Here is a 17,613-nt window from a genome sequence, read left to right on the forward strand (position 1 = left end):
ATCCTTAAAACTGGGGAGATTTGGGCTACTGAGGTAAGGTAAGGAGGTGGCAACTACAGATTTTAGGGTTCTGTAGACCAGATTCCAGTTGCAAGTCTTACAGTGTCTCACAAGTTAAACAGCGGTGGGTTTTTTGAAAAACATTGATATCACAGGTGGGAAAGTACCAACTTATTTTCAGCATAGTAGATCTAAGTTATGGGATGTCACCACACCCTGAGAATGGCTGTGTCATACTGATTGTTCTGAATTATTTCATGCAGCTGCTGCATTCATGCAGTTTACTTTTCCAACGGACTAAAGGTTTACTCCATCCAAAGTCTGTAGTATACTGCTCCAGAAGGGGAAAAAAAAAAAAAAAAAGCCTCACTGAAATCACTTCTGGAAGAAATGCTGAAATTTGGCCAGACATAGATGCTCTTTAAAGAGTACCTAAAGGATGTGTGGTGTGGGTACGAATAATAGCTAAAGCTTCTCAATTTCCCCTAAGCATATTAAGGTATTAAATAGGAGAAAATTTTAACTGGTATTGGTATCTCTTCCATTTACTTCACCTTCAATCCAAAGTAATGACCAACAAAAGTAAATTTATAAAGAAAAAGCAATGCCAGGACATGTTCTAAATAGCTGAGGGGCACCGGGTAGAGAATCTTTCCCTGGACATGTGATAGAAGAGCACTTCATATTCTCTGCAAGTCCTTGTGAAATACCCGTAATTGGGCAGGTGGTTTGTGTTGCCTTTTCTCACTCGTACTGAGGTAATCTCAAAAGCTGAACGCGACCGTGCTGGTGGACGATTAGAATTGATATCCGTGACCGGTCCCGGGCACTAGATGGCAACACCACGGTTGACAAAGGGAGAGTCACAAAGTGCAGGGGTTGGAACGCATAAGAAACCATGAGAACGTGAATCCAATTTTGAAATTGGATCTCAGCGCCTCGCAAGCTGAATTTGCTGCCGCACGTGGCGAAGCTTCAGTTTTAAGGGAGGTTCTCCAAGAAGCGGGGTATTACAGTACGTTCATCACCACAACCGCACCCTGCAGCTTGAGCGAAGCACGGGGCCACTGCAGTGGTGCTGGACGTGAGTCCAGTAGGGAACTGTCTCCAAATGGGACCGTCCCCAAGGAGCTCCCAGACGCCCCGCCCCCACCACCGCCGCTGACCCAGAGACCATGACGTCACAGCAGCCACGCGGGTCCCCCTGGCCAATCAGCGCGCCCCAGAGGCCCAGCCCGGAGGCCCAATCAGACGCCTCGCCACGCGGTGCGTCACTGGCCGAGCACCGCGGGCCGTGGCCAATGGGAGGACGCCGCGGCCCGTCCGCGCTGACGTCGCCGAGCGGACGGANCCGCCGCTGACCCAGAGACCATGACGTCACAGCAGCCACGCGGGTCCCCCTGGCCAATCAGCGCGCCCCAGAGGCCCAGCCCGGAGGCCCAATCAGACGCCTCGCCACGCGGTGCGTCACTGGCCGAGCACCGCGGGCCGTGGCCAATGGGAGGACGCCGCGGCCCGTCCGCGCTGACGTCGCCGAGCGGACGGAGAGACGTAGAGCGCCTGCGCGTGGGTTTCCGTTCCCGCCGGCGCGCGCGCGTGGCGGGCGCGGGAGGGAGCGCGCGGAGGGGGCGCGTGCGGGGGCGTGAGGCGGCGGCACCGGGCCCGGCGCGAGGCGGGATTCCCGCTCCGCCTCCCCCTGGGAGCGCCAGGCGGAGGCAGCGACCGCTCCCCTCCCTCCCCCCGCGGCGGCGGGGGAGCGGCCCCGCCCGGGCCCGCCCGTGACGCGAGGGGCAGGGCCGAGCGCCCGCCGCGCCTCGGGCCTTGCAGGCCGCTATCGGCGTGACTCGGCCGGGCTGCGCCGGCCCTCCTCGCGCTCAGGATGTCGGCGCAGGCCCAGATGCGCGCCATGCTGGACCAGCTCATGGGCACGTCCCGGGACGGTAAGTGCCCCCCGGCCGCGGCGGGGCGGGCAGGAGGGGGCGGAGCCGCCGCAGCCCCGGAGGTCACGGCGGCTCCGGGCGGGCCGGGCGGCGCTCGCCGTGATTGGCAGGCCCGGGGCCCGTTCCCCGCTTCCCCCGCGGGGCGGGGCCGTCGGTCACCGGCGGGGGGTGGCTGGGCACCGCCTCCTCCAGCGGAGCTGTCGGCGCCGGGCGCTGCCGTTCCCGGTGGTATCAGAGGGAGATGCGCTGCCGGCGGTGCCCGCAGCCCTCCCGCGCCGTCCCGTGGAGGGACACGGCGGCTGCGACATTCTGGTCGTGGGGGGGGACACAGCGAACCAGAAAATTCCCCGTAAGCCAACAGCCCCTTCCATAGAGCAGGGTGGGGTTTTATGTTATTGTAGTTTTTGTGTAAATTCCGACCCAAGCCATCGTGTCAGTTAGCAGGCGGGTACGGCTGTTGCTTTCTGAAAGGCAAAGTGGGGTTCACCCAAGTGGACAAGGTCTTATAAAATCAAGCCCCAAACGGCTAACTAAAAGCTTAACATCTGGAGGCAGTAATTCCCTGAGGGAGATATTAGATGTACGGTCGGGTTTCAGATCGCTCTGTGGTCGCGCAGTGAACTGAAGGTTATTGCTGTGTAAAGCTGCTCACAGTTTTTGTCAGGGTGCGTGGCGATGAACTCGAAAGTTTGAACCGGCACTTGACCGTAAATCCACATAACTGGGGCGCTGCTGGGAAAGAGCAGTTCCTGTTACGCTGTGCAGTTCTTAACTTATAAGCAAAAGAATACTGCACCCGAGGGTAGGCAGCAATTAGAGATGATTTAAGTGTTCTGCATGTCGTACTCGCTCTTGCAGATGTGTTACATGTTTGTTGAAGCTTCGTGTGGAATTAATGGTTACCTGTTTCCCTGTGCACCGATTAGGATGTAGGAAGTGGGATGTATCTCGTATGTGCCAGTCATCTCTTGGTACTGGGCTGTGATCTGACAGCTTTTTTAGTATAATATAGAATTTTAAATGGATGTAACTAGTTTTCACATACCCCACGTACTATGAATGCTTTCCGCTAAGTTCTAAATTACTGTTCTGCAAAGATTGCCTTCCAGAGTAAGGCTGGTTAGTGAGTAGTCATCGTGCAGGATCTAATTTAGGGTGGTTTTGTCTTGCTCCAGAAGATTTTCCAATACTTCCTGTTGTGGCTGCGCCTGTCTAAGTGCTTGGCAAAGTAACATTGTGCTTATGAAACTCGAGTCTTCCCAGTGTTGGCACCTAGATCGCTGTCTCAGAGCTGCCTAAGACTACACAGAAAGTTTAAGGGGGATGGGGGAGCTGTTGCAATTTCTGAAAGTATTTTCTGTTGGGCAGTGAGAGAAGAGTGTGATTTACCTGTGACAGCTCAAAAATGCTGAGTGACTAACATCTAAACCAGGAAAAGTCACTAGTTTTTTTTTTAGCTTTGTGAGAAACCAGTTAGTTTATTGATGCTTGTATTCCCCCCTCCCACCCACCCTGTAATTCCTAAACCGCATGTGCTGAACTGTTTAGAAACTAACTGGCTAGAGAGGAGGCATTTAAACAGAATTGGCAGGATGAGGAAGGATAAGAAGAAAACACCATTTGCAAAACTGGCTTCCATTATTGGATTAAGGATCTCTATGGAACACCATTCCAGTTTAAAGAAAAAATGAAAAATCCAGTGGAGTATTATTTAAACTGGAGTGTGCACAGGGATTGAAAGTATGCCTTTTTTGCAGAGCTGGTACTTACTAAATTCAAGGCCAGGCTCAAGGTCATTGAAATGTTGCTAACCTTGAGAATAGTGGGATTTGGGGTCGTGTGGGTTTTTTTATGTTTCTGTTACCTTTGACAAATATTCTGTTTCTAATAATATGCAAATTGCAGCTTTTCATGAGAATGTGGCAATTTTTTAAATTCCTGGTAGAACATAGCTCTCATTTCACCACTTCTCCCCATTGCCTTTGATTTTGCTCTGCCTGGCAGCACAATAGAGTTTAAAATGTTTTTTAAAAAATAATCTTTCTTGGGCAATGTTTGTGTTGTATATTGTTAAAAATTACCGAAGTGCTTTTTAATTTTATACTTTACACAGTCTGGTAGGTTTTTTTTGGTTTTTTTGTTTTGTTTTGGGTGGGTTGTGTTGTTTGGGTTTGAGGGTGTTTTGGTTTTTTGTTGTTGGCTTTTTTGGGGGTTTTTTGAGGAACCTAGAATATGCAAGTTTAAACCTATTTTAGAAAAGGTAGATCTAACATTTGATCTCTTCAGTAGGAATAGAAAAAACTCAGAGGTAAATGAGGTAAACTCAAAACCAGTGGTGGTGCCTGAATGTATGTAGTCTTTTTTTTTTTTTTAGCTTATGGTATCATTTGTAGAGAACAGGAATGTGCTCTGAAAATGGTTTTGAAAATTCCACAATGAGATGCTCAGACATGGTTTTAGGAGATGAGCTGTAGGCTGTAATTTGTGGAAATATGTGCACACTCATTATAAATGGTGTCCCTAGGGCCAGAATGGAGAAGCTTGGAGGATGTAGTTATTAAATGTTTATGGATTTGCTGTTAAGCTCTAAGAACACCTAGAAAGCACAGTTCCATATTGGTCAAATTGATTCAGAAAATACCCATTGAGCCATAAGAATATTTATGGAAAACAAACTGTGTTAGACAGGAGTCTTCTCATGTCAAACAGAGCTGCCAAACACGTGGCCGACTAGAACCAGGTATGCAGCTTCAGGCCTGCCCCTTGCTGGGCCCTTTCCCAGAGGGCCCTGTGCTCGCAGACAGGGAGAACTGAGAGCCTCCTGACTTCCTTTGGCAACCTGCTTCCTCCCTTGAGTTTTGGCAGTAGAGTAGATGCACTTGTGGTCACACGGCATCACTGGTGGTACCTGCCAGGATGTGAGGTTCTGGCATAGCCTCTTGGCAGCTGCCTGGGCCAGTGCCCTGGTGCTCCCTGCCTGCCTTTGCTCATGTGACAGACACCTGACAGAGAGTGAAACTGGAGGCACTTGGCAGGTGCTCCTCAGCAGTTTCCAGTGAGTTGCAGTTCTTAGAATACATCTGGGTCATCTAAAAATCAATTGTATTGTTAATGTCAATACAATGAAATAATTCTGTAAATGGCAGGTATGGTTCTGTTACACACCCGGAAAAAGCACATTTAAAAAGAAGCTGGCTTTTTTTTAATACATTAAATATACCCAGGTTAAACTTCTTTTGCATGCTTCTCTGACAAGAAGTGGAAAACTGAATTGAATGTGGACCATGCCAGAATTAAAAAAAATTAAAAGTGCCTTAGATTTTGATGTGAGTAAAAGCCTGGGCTCATTTACATTTAATATACTTATGACTACGGGTTAAAAGAAATCTGCTCTGAAATGTCATTTCAAGTACTGATAACCAGGCATACTTAGAGAGGCTTAAATATAAATTACTGAAGATACAACATGGGGTACCCAAACACTGAGAAATAGGAAGTATTGAAGATCAGGTGCTAATCTTATGTATCTACATATGAATGTTTTCTTCATGTTTTTTTTCTTGTTAGCAGTTAAACTAAAGGAGTTTTTATTACATTTTTTTTTATAGTATTACATTTTTTTTATAGTATGCTTAGATAAACCCTGTTTTTGCCATCCCTGTTCTCTAGAAAACAGAAGTGAACCTTACAGATAGAATCATAACTGTAAATCAAGTCATTTACAAATTGAGTGAAATATTAACAATTGGTATTAGTACCCCAGGGTTTGGGGGTTTTTGTTGGTTGTTTTTTTTTTCTTCAGAATATAGTTGAAATGGGCAAAGATTGACAAGTTTTCTTTAAAGGCCTGATTGAAAAGATGCAGTTTTATCTTAAATCAGCTTATCTTGCCCGACTAGTTCACTTTCCTGCAGGTCAGTTATGTGCTCCGCCTTGCTACAGGAGTGAGAGCATGAGGGATTGGTTAGAAGCAGGGGGTGAAGCAGGATCATTGCTTCTGACAGTAGTGCAGACACAGCAGATCCAAATGGCCCTGGTGCCACACATCTTGAAACTGCTAAGACTTGACTGTTGCAAAGAAATGTGGTGGTGGTTTGGGTTTTCTAAAATAATTGCCACTACTTCAAAATTAGTCTATAGTTTAGGGATATGTAAAGCTAGCAAAGTTAATTGGATTCTCGTAAGGACAGGTGAATTTGTGCATGCTTCTGAGATGTAGATGTGCTCATGAAAACGTTCTCCCAAGCATCCTAACAAATATTATGCTATGTGACTAGCAGAAAAATCTCTGCAGCCTTTAGGTATACAGAACTCATATGTATGAAGTGCCAGTCAGCACCTCTTTGGCTTCACCTGCTAGCTTTTTGAGCTGAGCTGCTGTGTTTGAAGTCTTTGGTTCTTCAGCTGTTACTAGCAAAGCACTTTTCTTGTAGATCATCTTCTCGCTTTGAAACTTGCAATATTCTATTTGCATCTATTCACATCCTAACCATTTTTTCTGTTTTATACATCAGTTATCCTTAGCAGTAGTTACTAATGTGTGACTTTTCTGTCCTTATTGTTTGGGAGGAGCTGAAGTGACGCTCCTGCGCTAATTTTAGCCATCTTGTGTTTGGTGGCACACTTTATGTGGTAACAGAGGTGTAATCCAGAACATGTAACCCATTTTTTAATTTCTTTGTTTCTGTATGAGATTACTGAAGAGTCTCTGTGTGCTTAATGATGCATAAAGGGTTGATGTTGGTATTTTCAGGGTAGATAGATTTTGTTTTTCCACTTTGCATTACACGTGGAGGTGGAAGGATGAGAGCTCGGCTTTCAAATATGGATCAGCAGTAATGGCAGAGAAAAGTATTTCATATACAGGAATTTCTGAAAAACCTGCCCCAAATGTTGAATTGATATCAGCTCAGAAATCCGAAATTAGTCGCAACACATAAACTTCATGAAAAGATGCTTTGTCAATCAGGACTGATCAGAAGGTTTTAAGAGCAACGATCATGTTTAGCGAATTGTTTGTAATTGCTAGCTTTGTTACAAAGTTCTGGTAGTTTAGCCTTTGAAAATGAGGGGAACAGTAAAGAACTTGAGGAATTTTTCTACTCTCTCTTTGGGACACCTTATGAAATGGTGTTTGTGAAGAAGCAAATAGGCATGTTCATTCATATATTAGTTCCACTTGTAACGCATTAGCTAAAAAATTATTTCATTATATTCTGCATTCACAAGTATTACTTCAGTCATGGTGTAAACCAGAAGCAGTCCTACTTAAAAATATATATTATTCTAAAGGTGTTATGGTAAAAATGCATCCAGTGTTAGTGACAAAAATATAAGAATTAGCTGCCCATTCAGTGTGCAGCAGGAACAGGATCTTCTGTGACTGCTTAAGCTTCGCTTACATAATGATGAATATTTGCTATAGAGGGCTTGCTTTGCGAATGAAATTTGATACACAGTTTTTAACCAGATACTCCACCCAGTTGGTAGCTCTTCTTGAATAAAGCTTTCAGAGTCCCTGGCCAATATGTTGGGACTCATGCTTCAAAAATTTGAGTGGAAAGTTAACAATTTTTTGTTGATGTAGCTTAATGCAGGAAGTCAACAGCATGAAAATTCAAATGCTCATTGTTTCCTTTGCATGGATTGCACCATTAGTTTACAATTAGAGGTTACAGTTGGATTATAAAGGGTAATTCTCATCTGTGCACTGGGATTGTTGATAGTAGTGTATTAGGGTACATCAGAATAGTAAGAGATGATGGATCAAAGAAGTCATTGATATGAGCACGTTATAATGCTAAGCATTGTTGATGCCTAAGTGTTCATTCTGATGGCTTGTGACTAAAATGTACTGAACAGGAATGACATTGTGGAGGCTTGTTTATGGGTTAGAATTGGGAGTTCAAAATGAATTGTATAGTACAAGTGCACATTGTGATCTTAACCTCTGGATGTTCCTTAATCAGCAGTATGCACTAGTCTTGAATATTCATGTAAATTTTGCAGTCAGCATGTTTCATACAAAATAGAAAACTTACATTAGAAAGTTTATGTTACTGCCATAATGTCTTTGATATTTGTGTCTCTAGTGTGCAGATTCCTTATGCTTATAAAGGATAGGGCACGTGCAAGTGTCAAAGTTTCCTTAACGTTTTGCTTTTTTACTTGAATGGTTTCAATTCTGTTTCAAAGTTTTCCATTCACCTGGAAACTAATCTCTTATAGAAATGTGGTTTGGGACAGGTATGTTAAGTAAACTAAAGATTTTTCTTCTTGAGGAAAATTTAATTTATATTTTTTCCATATAAATTTTATCAACCTTTTTCTTTTTAATGGAGAAAATCTAATTGGAAACATAGGGATGGCTTAATAGATGTTGACTCCTGTAATACCCTGGTAAATTACTTTGATTTCTTTAATGAGCATGAGTCCTAAAGATCAAGTAGTTGGCTACTCTGCTCTTTTTCGGAGGCAGGGTTAAATAAGTTGCTATTCTGAGCTAAAATAAGTTGCTATTCTGAGCTAATTTAATTATTTACCTATTAAAATACAACTTGCAATAAGGTCTGAAATATCAGTGTCCTCTTAACAAATGTTTAAGAATACTTCTAAAATTTAGATGATGCAGCTACGTGGTGTTTTAGATGTATTACTTTCTTATTACAGGATATATAAAGCCTTTTTTTTCTAAACACTCATAAACATTATTTAGCATTCACTTGTTTGTTTGACCATACAAAGAGGGTATCAACCTATGTACAGTTTGACAAGGAGGAGTAGTGTCTTGGTTATCAATGTACTGTGGAAGTCCTTGGCTTAAGAACACATCTGTTCATGTTGTTTTAATTCTTAGAAGACCTCTGCATAAGTTTTATTTGCTGTAGGCAGAATGTCAGGTGCGTAGTGGATCCGTAGATTTTATTCTGCCCTCCCCCCAGCAACTCATGTAGACCTCAGGTCATCACCTACTTCATCTGTGGGTCAGCAGCAGAATGCATCTTCTGTCTTTGCCAACAGGTGTGCACTATTCAGGAGTATTGGAGCTCACAAAATTCATTAATAAGTAAGAGCATTTTCTTTTGAGGCTGTCAGACTTGCGAATGAGCTGTCAGAGGGACACAAAATTCAGTCATTGTTAGGAGGTGGCATATGACACCTTTTTGATGAGTTTTTCCTTCTGAAACAACATAGATTAAAAAGAAATGCAAAGGTATGAAACTGCTTTTCAGAGGAAGGAAGAGGTAAACACCCAAATGATCTGTATGGAAGCCTTCCTGAAAGTCCCTTAAATGCTATACCAAAGGCACAGTGCAGAAAGAACAAAGGTTTAAAACGTAAATGTGTAAAGTGTTCTCGAGGCTGTTGTTGACTAGTTTCTGCCAGCTCTTTCTCCCTCCCCCCCATGCTGTCTGACCTCGGTTTGGTAATTGTGATTATCATGCTGCCACTTTGGTGGAAAAAAGACTGTATTTCAGCTGTAGCATCACTACCTAGTTGTGGTAGAGGTGTGAAAAAAAGCTATGACCAGATGTTGAGGTAATGTCTGTGAAAATACTGCTTGCCAACTTTACATGAAGAACCACCATTTTTCAGCAATTTTCTGGTCTTGATAACTCCTTGACTTCTGTTAGGTTAGTGCTTTTAGGCTGCCAGACGTGGGGGTTTTTAAATACTTTTCTTTATTTTGTTCATGTGTCTTTATATAGAAGAATCTTTACAGTCAACATGTATTTCTAGATGCTGTGTTAAAATTGCTGGCAGAGTCTATTATTCTATACAAACTGAACAATCTGGCCCCTTGTTTTATTTATAAAGGTTCAATGTATCTTTGCCTGCCTACATCAATCTGCAAGGGAGTGTCAGAAAGGCCCCGCATTCGCCGAGCCGTGAGTTATCAATAACTTTTCAGATGTGTTAATGAATGTGGAACAAACGCAGTTATGTGTTTAAAAAAAATACGGATCCACCTCCTAAAAAGCAAAAAAAAAAAAAAAAAAGAAGAGCAAAACTCTTTACTGCAGTAGCAGGCATGATTATAAAGGGATTACTCTAAATTTTTAGTAGTGTAAGTATAACTAAGCAGTAAGGTTGTCCTCTAGAAAACCTATTGTTGAACTGCTTTGAAGCTCTTTGGTGTGTGGGTTACAGGTCTTAACTGTTGTATCCCGCAGGCAAATTAAGCATGTGCTGTTTATGGAAACTTTTGTTTACTTAAGAATCTGAAACGTGGCCCATCTGAAAATGTTATCTATTAGTATCCTATGCATAGAACTGATATTTAAAAATCTGATTACATAATGGTAAGAAAGGCTTGTAATCTGTAAAGATATGGGTTTGTTATTCCCTTCTGTTATAGTTACCTCAGTAATGAATTTGGCTTCTTGAATTGTTTAATAGATTCAAAAGTCTTAGAGTTTCAAATCATGAAGCCTTAAAAAAACTTTAATAATTGCAAAATATATCTACACTCTTTAAATTATTTAATGAAATGGAACTCATCGTATGTCGTGGTTTTTTCCCAGCAGCCATCCTTGCTTCAGTAATTCACCAGTAGGTTTTCAATGATTAGAGATCTTAACAAGTTGTTATGTTTAAAAAAATAACTGGCTACATCCTGAGCAAGATTAAGGTGTTTTATCATGCCTGTGTCTTAACAAGAAGAGAGCCATTGCTGTGATCTCTCTTCTGAATTCCAAACAGTGATAATTATGTTATGACTCAAAGGGAAACATATGCCCTCATCCCCAGAATACCAACTGGTTACTTTGTTCAGAAGACTTCAGGTCTTGCTCCAAGAAGGGGTTATTTAACCTTGCAATTGGACCTCAGTATCTGGGCAGGTTGATGTTTCTGCTGATGCAGGAACTACAACCTACCACAATGAAGATCTAATTAAGATGTTCCAGCCCAACAAGCAGCATGTAGAAGAGAAAAGGAAAAAAAAAAAAAGGTTTATCATATGGAGATATGCAAACACCTGTAAGATATTTTGCATATAGGCTATGCCCGTATATTTGACTGATTTTCTTTTCAGGTTTGTAAGCATTTAAAATCATTCTTCTGCCAACTCTTTATGCTATTCCCATCAGAAGTAAGAGGTTGCAAAATCATAAAATAAGTATCAGGTGGGATTTGGTGAAGACTCAATGTGTATCATTTTGTGTTTATGAGGCTGCTTTTATATGCTAATTCTTGCATACAAATACATCACTATTTCATATAAAATCTGAATAGAACATTATATAGCTCATTTAACAAATGCTGTTGTATCAAAGTGTTTTTATAATACTGACTTTCTAGTTTCAAGCACTTTTCCTACCGCATTTTTGAAGGGGAAGTGTGAGAGGTTTTTTAAATAGCATTATAGAGCACTAAAACACACATTTGTGTTTTTTGTGTTATTTGGCAAAGAAGCATAGAGTGTTTTATAGTTTCCATAGATGTTCACTATGTGACAGGGCACTGTTAACGCTTTGCATGTAACCTGGAGAACGTTTGACTTCCTCAGTTTTCTAACCTGGAATGTGCTGATTTCTCTATTGCAGGTGACACGACCCGTCAGCGAATCAAATTCAGTGATGACAGAGTGTGCAAGAGCCACCTTCTCAACTGCTGCCCTCATGATGTGCTCTCTGGAACTGTATGTAGCTAAATCTCATGTTTTATTTAGATAAGAATGGAGAAATTGAATTATATTTGTTGTTTGTAATATTTCCTTTAATTTCATGATTTTCAGTGAGTATCTATCTAGTGCTCTCCAGTTGTTCAGAGGAACTTTTATATAAAACGACTAATTTATGGGTTATGAAGTTAGTTTTTAGAATTCTGTATGCTAATTATTACTTAAATTTCACTGTTTGGTATTACATAAAAACCCAAATAATGCTACCTACATGAATTGCGCTGCAGCAAAGTGGTCTTAAGCTGGTACAGTTACAAGTAGTAGAAAAAAAAGAAATATGATTTATGCACAAATTATGAAGTTGCTTTCTTAAATTATGTGGTAGTGGGAAAGTATGCTACAGATACATTTGTATAGGGAAGGGGAGAGGTGATCTTTCTTTCTTCAGAAATATTTAATGAAAATAATTGAAAGTTCAAATAATTAAATTTCTAGAAGCTGAGATAGCTTTAATATGATAGTGACACTTACTATACAATATCCAGTTACTGTGCCATTTTCATAAATTCTAAGGCCAATATTAAATCTCCATTTATGGCATATTAGTAAGTTGTCTTGGATTTTTGTGTACTCTGTAGCCAAAGTTCTACTGACTGAGCATAGCAAACAAGGGGTTTTGACAGTGTGTGTGTACTTTACCTTGGAGTGCCTGTTTTAAGTAGCTTATTTTTTATGAATGGCAGGTGAGTTGTGTTTCATTGATTATGTAACCTGATGTTCAGTGATGTTAAAATAATTAACAGTAGAGAGATGTAATGTGATGATATGCAGAGTCTCATGTGCCTGCTGGTCTTAATGATGCACTTCTGTACCTTTTCTTACTCATGTTGGCACATATAAAAACTGGAAAACCTGTCTTAAGGATTATTTGAAGTAGTACTGTGTACTAATGTATATCTAGTTTTATTTCGAGCTATTGTGTACATTACTGTCCAAACAACATGGGGAAAAGGGGGGACAAATGTGTTCTTTTCACCCATCTGTTAGGTTAGCCAGTGTTTTGGTTGTGTGGTGAGAAAAATAGCTTCTACTGGGGGGGGGGTTGGACATACCAGTATGCTGTAAAAACATACAGAGTCATTGGTCATAATCCACAAGAAGAGACTTTTCAAGGATTGGTTTGGCAGCTCTTCATTGTGTCTAATTTCGGTAAACAAAGATTTCTAGGACAGCTGTCTTTAGCAAATAAAAATATTTATCTTTAGAACTATAAAAGTCATAGTTATCATACAGTAGTGCCTCTGATGGTGCAGGTCAATCACGTCAGCTGAGAGAGCTTACTCAGTTTAGGTGGAAGTTTCATCTGTCTCATACTGGATTCTGCTGCTGCTCTTGCAGAACTAAACTAAACTGCCGCTTCAGAGAATATCAGTCTTTTCTTTTTCCTTCCTCATAATGCAATTAGTCATCATACCACAAAATGTGTTTCACAGTGTAAATCCAGGTCCAGAAAAACAATGACTGGTTTAATCCTTTTAGTGGGACTAGTTGTAAGGGACTTGTAAGAGGCAGGCTTTACCTGGCCCATGCGATGTTCTGCTGTGGACCTTCTCTCTTTAAGAGCAGTTTTTAAAAGGGCAAGAAGTGTAGAATCTGACTGAACAATTTCTCATTGATTTAGAAAATGACTGCGAAGTTTTCTCCAGAGTTTTGAGAGGAAAATTTTGATTTTTGCATTAAGGTTTTATACATAACAAAGGTTGAGTGACACTTCTTTTTTAAATTCAAATCCATGAATGCTTCTGAAAGGATAAGTTCTCTGGGGACATTTTATGAGGTTAAATCTCTGTTGACTAGATTATCAGTAAAATACTGGACATGAGTTGCCATTTTTTTTGCATCACAAGATAATCTGTGATTCTTAAGTGCTGCATATTACTGTTCCTGTCTGCAAAATGCAGGCTTCTGTACAATTCTAGTCCACCCACTCTTTTGAAAGCACTCAAGGAGGACATTCACAGATAACAGAAGACAAAGTGACTCATATGAGTAGGCGCTATTAATTTAGTGTGTTCGTTCTTTCCCTTAATGGCCAAATCCCCCAATTTCTGCCAAAGTTTTGATTTCCCTTGACAATAAAAATCATGTTCCTCAGGCTGCAGGGTGTTTTGGTAAAGGTACTGTGTGAATACTTTTCGTTTAGGGGTTTTATTTAGGGATATGTTTTTGTACTACCAAGTTTCTGGGTTTGTAGACTTGGAAATTCTAAGTCAAGCAGTCAGAGGTGTGTCTGCCTGCTGGAGGTGATTTTGTGTCACTTTTTGGGGAGAGATAGGAAGAATATTGGTTTGGATTTTTTGTGGCCGCCTTCTAAGGGCAGTGGGAGTAATGGGCTACATGGAAGCCATAGGTAGAATTCTGAGTCTCAACAGCAAAAATGGAAACAAAGATAAAATTGTAGCATCCTCTTTCAGTTTATTAAATACCAGTTCCAAATCTCTAGTGCTCTGTGATTTTTTTTTTTTTTTTAGTTGAAATGTGTTCTGAAGTTTGTGGTAGGCACACAGTAAACTAATTGGTAAGATCATAGAAGTTGTATTCAAGATTGTAGAACAGTGTTCAGAACTTGCTTTTGACAATGACTCTCACCAAAGCTATTTTAAACTGTCACTTTTTCATATTTCGGTGCTCTGCTTTTTCATAATGATTATTTGGGTGCCAGTTCACATGCATAAATCAGTGGTTTAAGAATTTGCTCATTCAAGTTGAAAATTTTATAATAAGAGATTAATAACTCTTTGTAAACCCTGACTACTGGGACACTGAATAATTTGCCACTTCAAGTTAGCAATTTTTATTTAATTTTTTTGGCCTTAGAGGGTTAACACTGTTACATTTATCCTGAACAGTTGCTGATGATCAGGCTTGTGGGCTTTTTGGTGGCTTTGGTTTTGGGTAGGGTTTTTTTGTGGGTGTTTGGAGTTTTTGTTTGTGGGTGTTTGGAGTTTTTGTTTGTGGGTGTTTGGTTTTTTTCTTCAAAAAAATGTTTGTTTGTCTGTATTATGATATTAGGACTGAAGCTGCATATGTAGGAGTCAGATAACTCCTCTGTAATGGTACAAACCTATTAAGCAACATTCTCTGGTTTTAAGTAAGGTCTGTGCTGTGTTCTGCAGGTTCTACAAGATGTATAAGCATGTTTTCTCTATCTTGGTATGTTTCTGAATGAATAGCTGAGCACTAATGAAAACTACAACATGGGAAGACTTAAAACAACTACCTTTAATAAGATTAAAAGTAGTAGTGTCCTGAATATTTGTAGTAACCCAGTAATTATCTTTCAAGATCCCAGAACAGTTCAATACTTCTGCATCAATCTGGCTTTCTTATTAGCTTGATTGTGCTTCCCTGATGAAAAAAAATTCACAAATACTGTATGTGGTCTGTGCAAACAATGGTTGAGAAAATCCTTTCTCCTCAGTGGTTTAACTTTGTATTTATGTGTATTTGTTGAGGAAAATCGCTTCTTGCATTTTACTTATACTGACATGAAAGTATGCTGTGTCAGCTCAGCCCCACAGTTAAGCCTGTCTTCAGGTGCTCATGAATTTATTACACTCTAGTCTTCAGGACTGCTGCTGACTAAAACCATACTGACCAAGACCTTGGTATAGCAATATACTTGAATACTTGATTGACTTTAAGCTTGTTAGTGGTGGAATTCAGCTCCAGATTAAGACATCTAAATTTAGGTTTCAGCTGAGGAGCTAGGTGTTGAAGCTTGCTCTGAAGTCAGAAGATATCTAGGCAATGGAGCCTAGGAAGGGATTCAGTTCACCTCCCCACTGGGTATCCCTCTCAAGGTGGGATGTATCCATTTAGGCTCACTGAATGTACTGTCTATGTCTCCTTTTCCTGCTGTGGAAGAGAAGTTTGGATAGTTCACACATCTGCAGATAGGTGTTAGTAAGGTGTTTTAATCTGTAGTTGGTTGATTTGCCAGCAGTCCCATTGGCTCAGTGGAACTATTTGGATGCTTAAAACTTGTGTTTTGAGATGTGACTGTGATTTTTTTTTTTTTTGCTGTACTGTTAGAAAAAGCATTACAAGCTGTTAGAAGGCATTGTGCTGGAGGGTATCAGCTTTTCAGTTCAGGACTGATTTGATCATGTGAACTGCTTCAGCTTAGCAAATCAAATTAAATTAGGCTTGCATAAGCTACCTCAATTTGTAACCTTCAGCCCAGTGGTGATGAATTGTGAAGTGGTCTCTTGCCCTCTCAAGTGATCATGTCAGTTGCTTGAAATGTATTCTTAATTTTTTTGAACAATGCCAGGAAAGTAAACTGACTGTACCATATTCCATTTTAATGGGTTTGATTTATCTAGGTGAAGGGAGGTTTTGTTATGTTCTGTAGGGTCATCAACTTCAGTTTTAGTGTATTACATAGTCAAGCTATAAGAATAAATACTATGTGAACACTGAATTATCTCATTTAAAAATAAGAAAGACCTGCTAGCTTTGTAAGTGAAGATCTATTCTAAAGACTTGAAGTCTTCAGAAGTGAGAGTATGGTTATAGGGAGAAATGTCTTTTAAAAAAGACTTCTGAAGATACCTGGAATTCAGTGATTACTAAGGACTTCAACTTAATAATTTTTGCATCCTTTTTGGTCAGCATTTCTTTCCTGCTAGTGGGGTCAGAGGACTTAAATTACACATTGTTACATCATCCTAAAGGCTCCCTTTCTGAATATGTGTTGCCTACAAGAAAGGATGGGCTTTATCGCAAGTGTAGAAATATGTCAGAAACAAAATTGTTAATGCAGATAAAAAGTGAGTTCCATTGTAAGGAAGATGTCAGCAAGCAGTCTATCTGCAGCTTCTTTTTATCAGTAGCAGGTGTTCTCATACAGACCCTAGTAGTTGCCTTAACAATTTGACAAAGGAGGAGGTCTGGTTCCTCCAATATCAATTTATCAGCAACATCAAATCTTTCTAAGCAAACAAACAAAAAAATCCTTCTCTTGCTGAATGTGAACTGTTTTGGTAAGGGTATCTTTAGAAAGAATTCTCTACATAAACATTTTCCAGAGTATCTTGTTTCAAAAATCTATCAAAGACACGTGTTGTTTTTAGAAGCATTTGATTGTTTGTGCTACTATGTCACACTTGGCTCAATATCAGCCCTCTGTGTTTTAAGTAGCTTTGGCTTTTCTGTGCTCTTTTTGCGCTCCTTATAGAGTACATTCCGTAATCAAATTTCTGATGTCAAAAGAATGGGTAGTAGTTGTAAAAGTGCCAGAATGGGAATTTTGCTGTAGGTGGCTCAAGATCTGGAAGAAAAAGAAAGCCTTCTTAATTTCATATTCCAGAAACAGCATCATACCAGAGTTTACTTTCCAAATCAGTTATTAGAGCCAGCTAGTCTTGAGTGCATATTTGTGTTGCAGATAAACTCTTCAGATTCTGTGTTGCCCAATTCTTTGGCCAGCTCTTCCTCGTCAACTCATATTTAACACCTGATTATTTTATTTTTTGTACCTGATTTAATTGAAGCAGAGCTATGCATCTTTGTCAAACAAAATGTATGTAATCCATATTTCTGTATTAATTCCAAAGGCATTCTATCTATTTCGTGGATAGGATGACAAAAATTATTACTAAATCATTTCAATATGAGGTTGTTTAGGATGAAAGACAGTTGTCTAAACCTTAGCTCTGGGAAATCAAGCAGCTGTAATTGTCCATCTAGCAGTTAGGAATTAAAATAGTATTGCAGAAAATGGTTAGCAAATCATTAGAGTAGAAGGCACTAGTTTCTTATGCAGAGCTCTGGAATAGCAAAAGTACTCCTGATATGCAGCTTTGCATGTGGTTACCTAGACTAGTCTTCAGTAATAGTTTTTATCTGTATTAAAGATTCTCCAAATATGTAAGGATTTTTTCTCGGCTTTAATCTCAGTAAAAGTGCGGAAAACTGCAAAAAGACCCCAAAGTGTGGCTTAACATACTCCATAAACTTTAGTTATGTCTAGCCTGGGGACTT

General features: G+C 40.4%; 1 protein-coding gene across 1 annotated transcript in view; it reads left to right on the forward strand.

Moving 5' to 3' along the window:
• The first annotated feature begins 1,585 nt into the window (after positions 1-1,585).
• The window catches only part of LOC108503587 (putative RNA-binding protein Luc7-like 2), a 32,662-nt gene continuing 16,634 nt past the window's right edge, over positions 1,586-17,613 (forward strand). The window contains exons 1-2 of the mRNA XM_017827679.1: positions 1,586-1,940; positions 11,489-11,583. Coding sequence (XP_017683168.1) covers positions 1,880-1,940; positions 11,489-11,583 — 156 coding nt within the window. The 5' untranslated portion in view covers positions 1,586-1,879. The remainder of the gene's footprint in view (positions 1,941-11,488; positions 11,584-17,613) is intronic.

This window comes from Lepidothrix coronata, unplaced genomic scaffold, assembly GCF_001604755.1.
Source record: "Lepidothrix coronata isolate B3197 unplaced genomic scaffold, Lepidothrix_coronata-1.0 Scaffold141, whole genome shotgun sequence".
In the NCBI taxonomy this organism is placed as follows: Eukaryota; Metazoa; Chordata; class Aves; order Passeriformes; family Pipridae; genus Lepidothrix; species Lepidothrix coronata.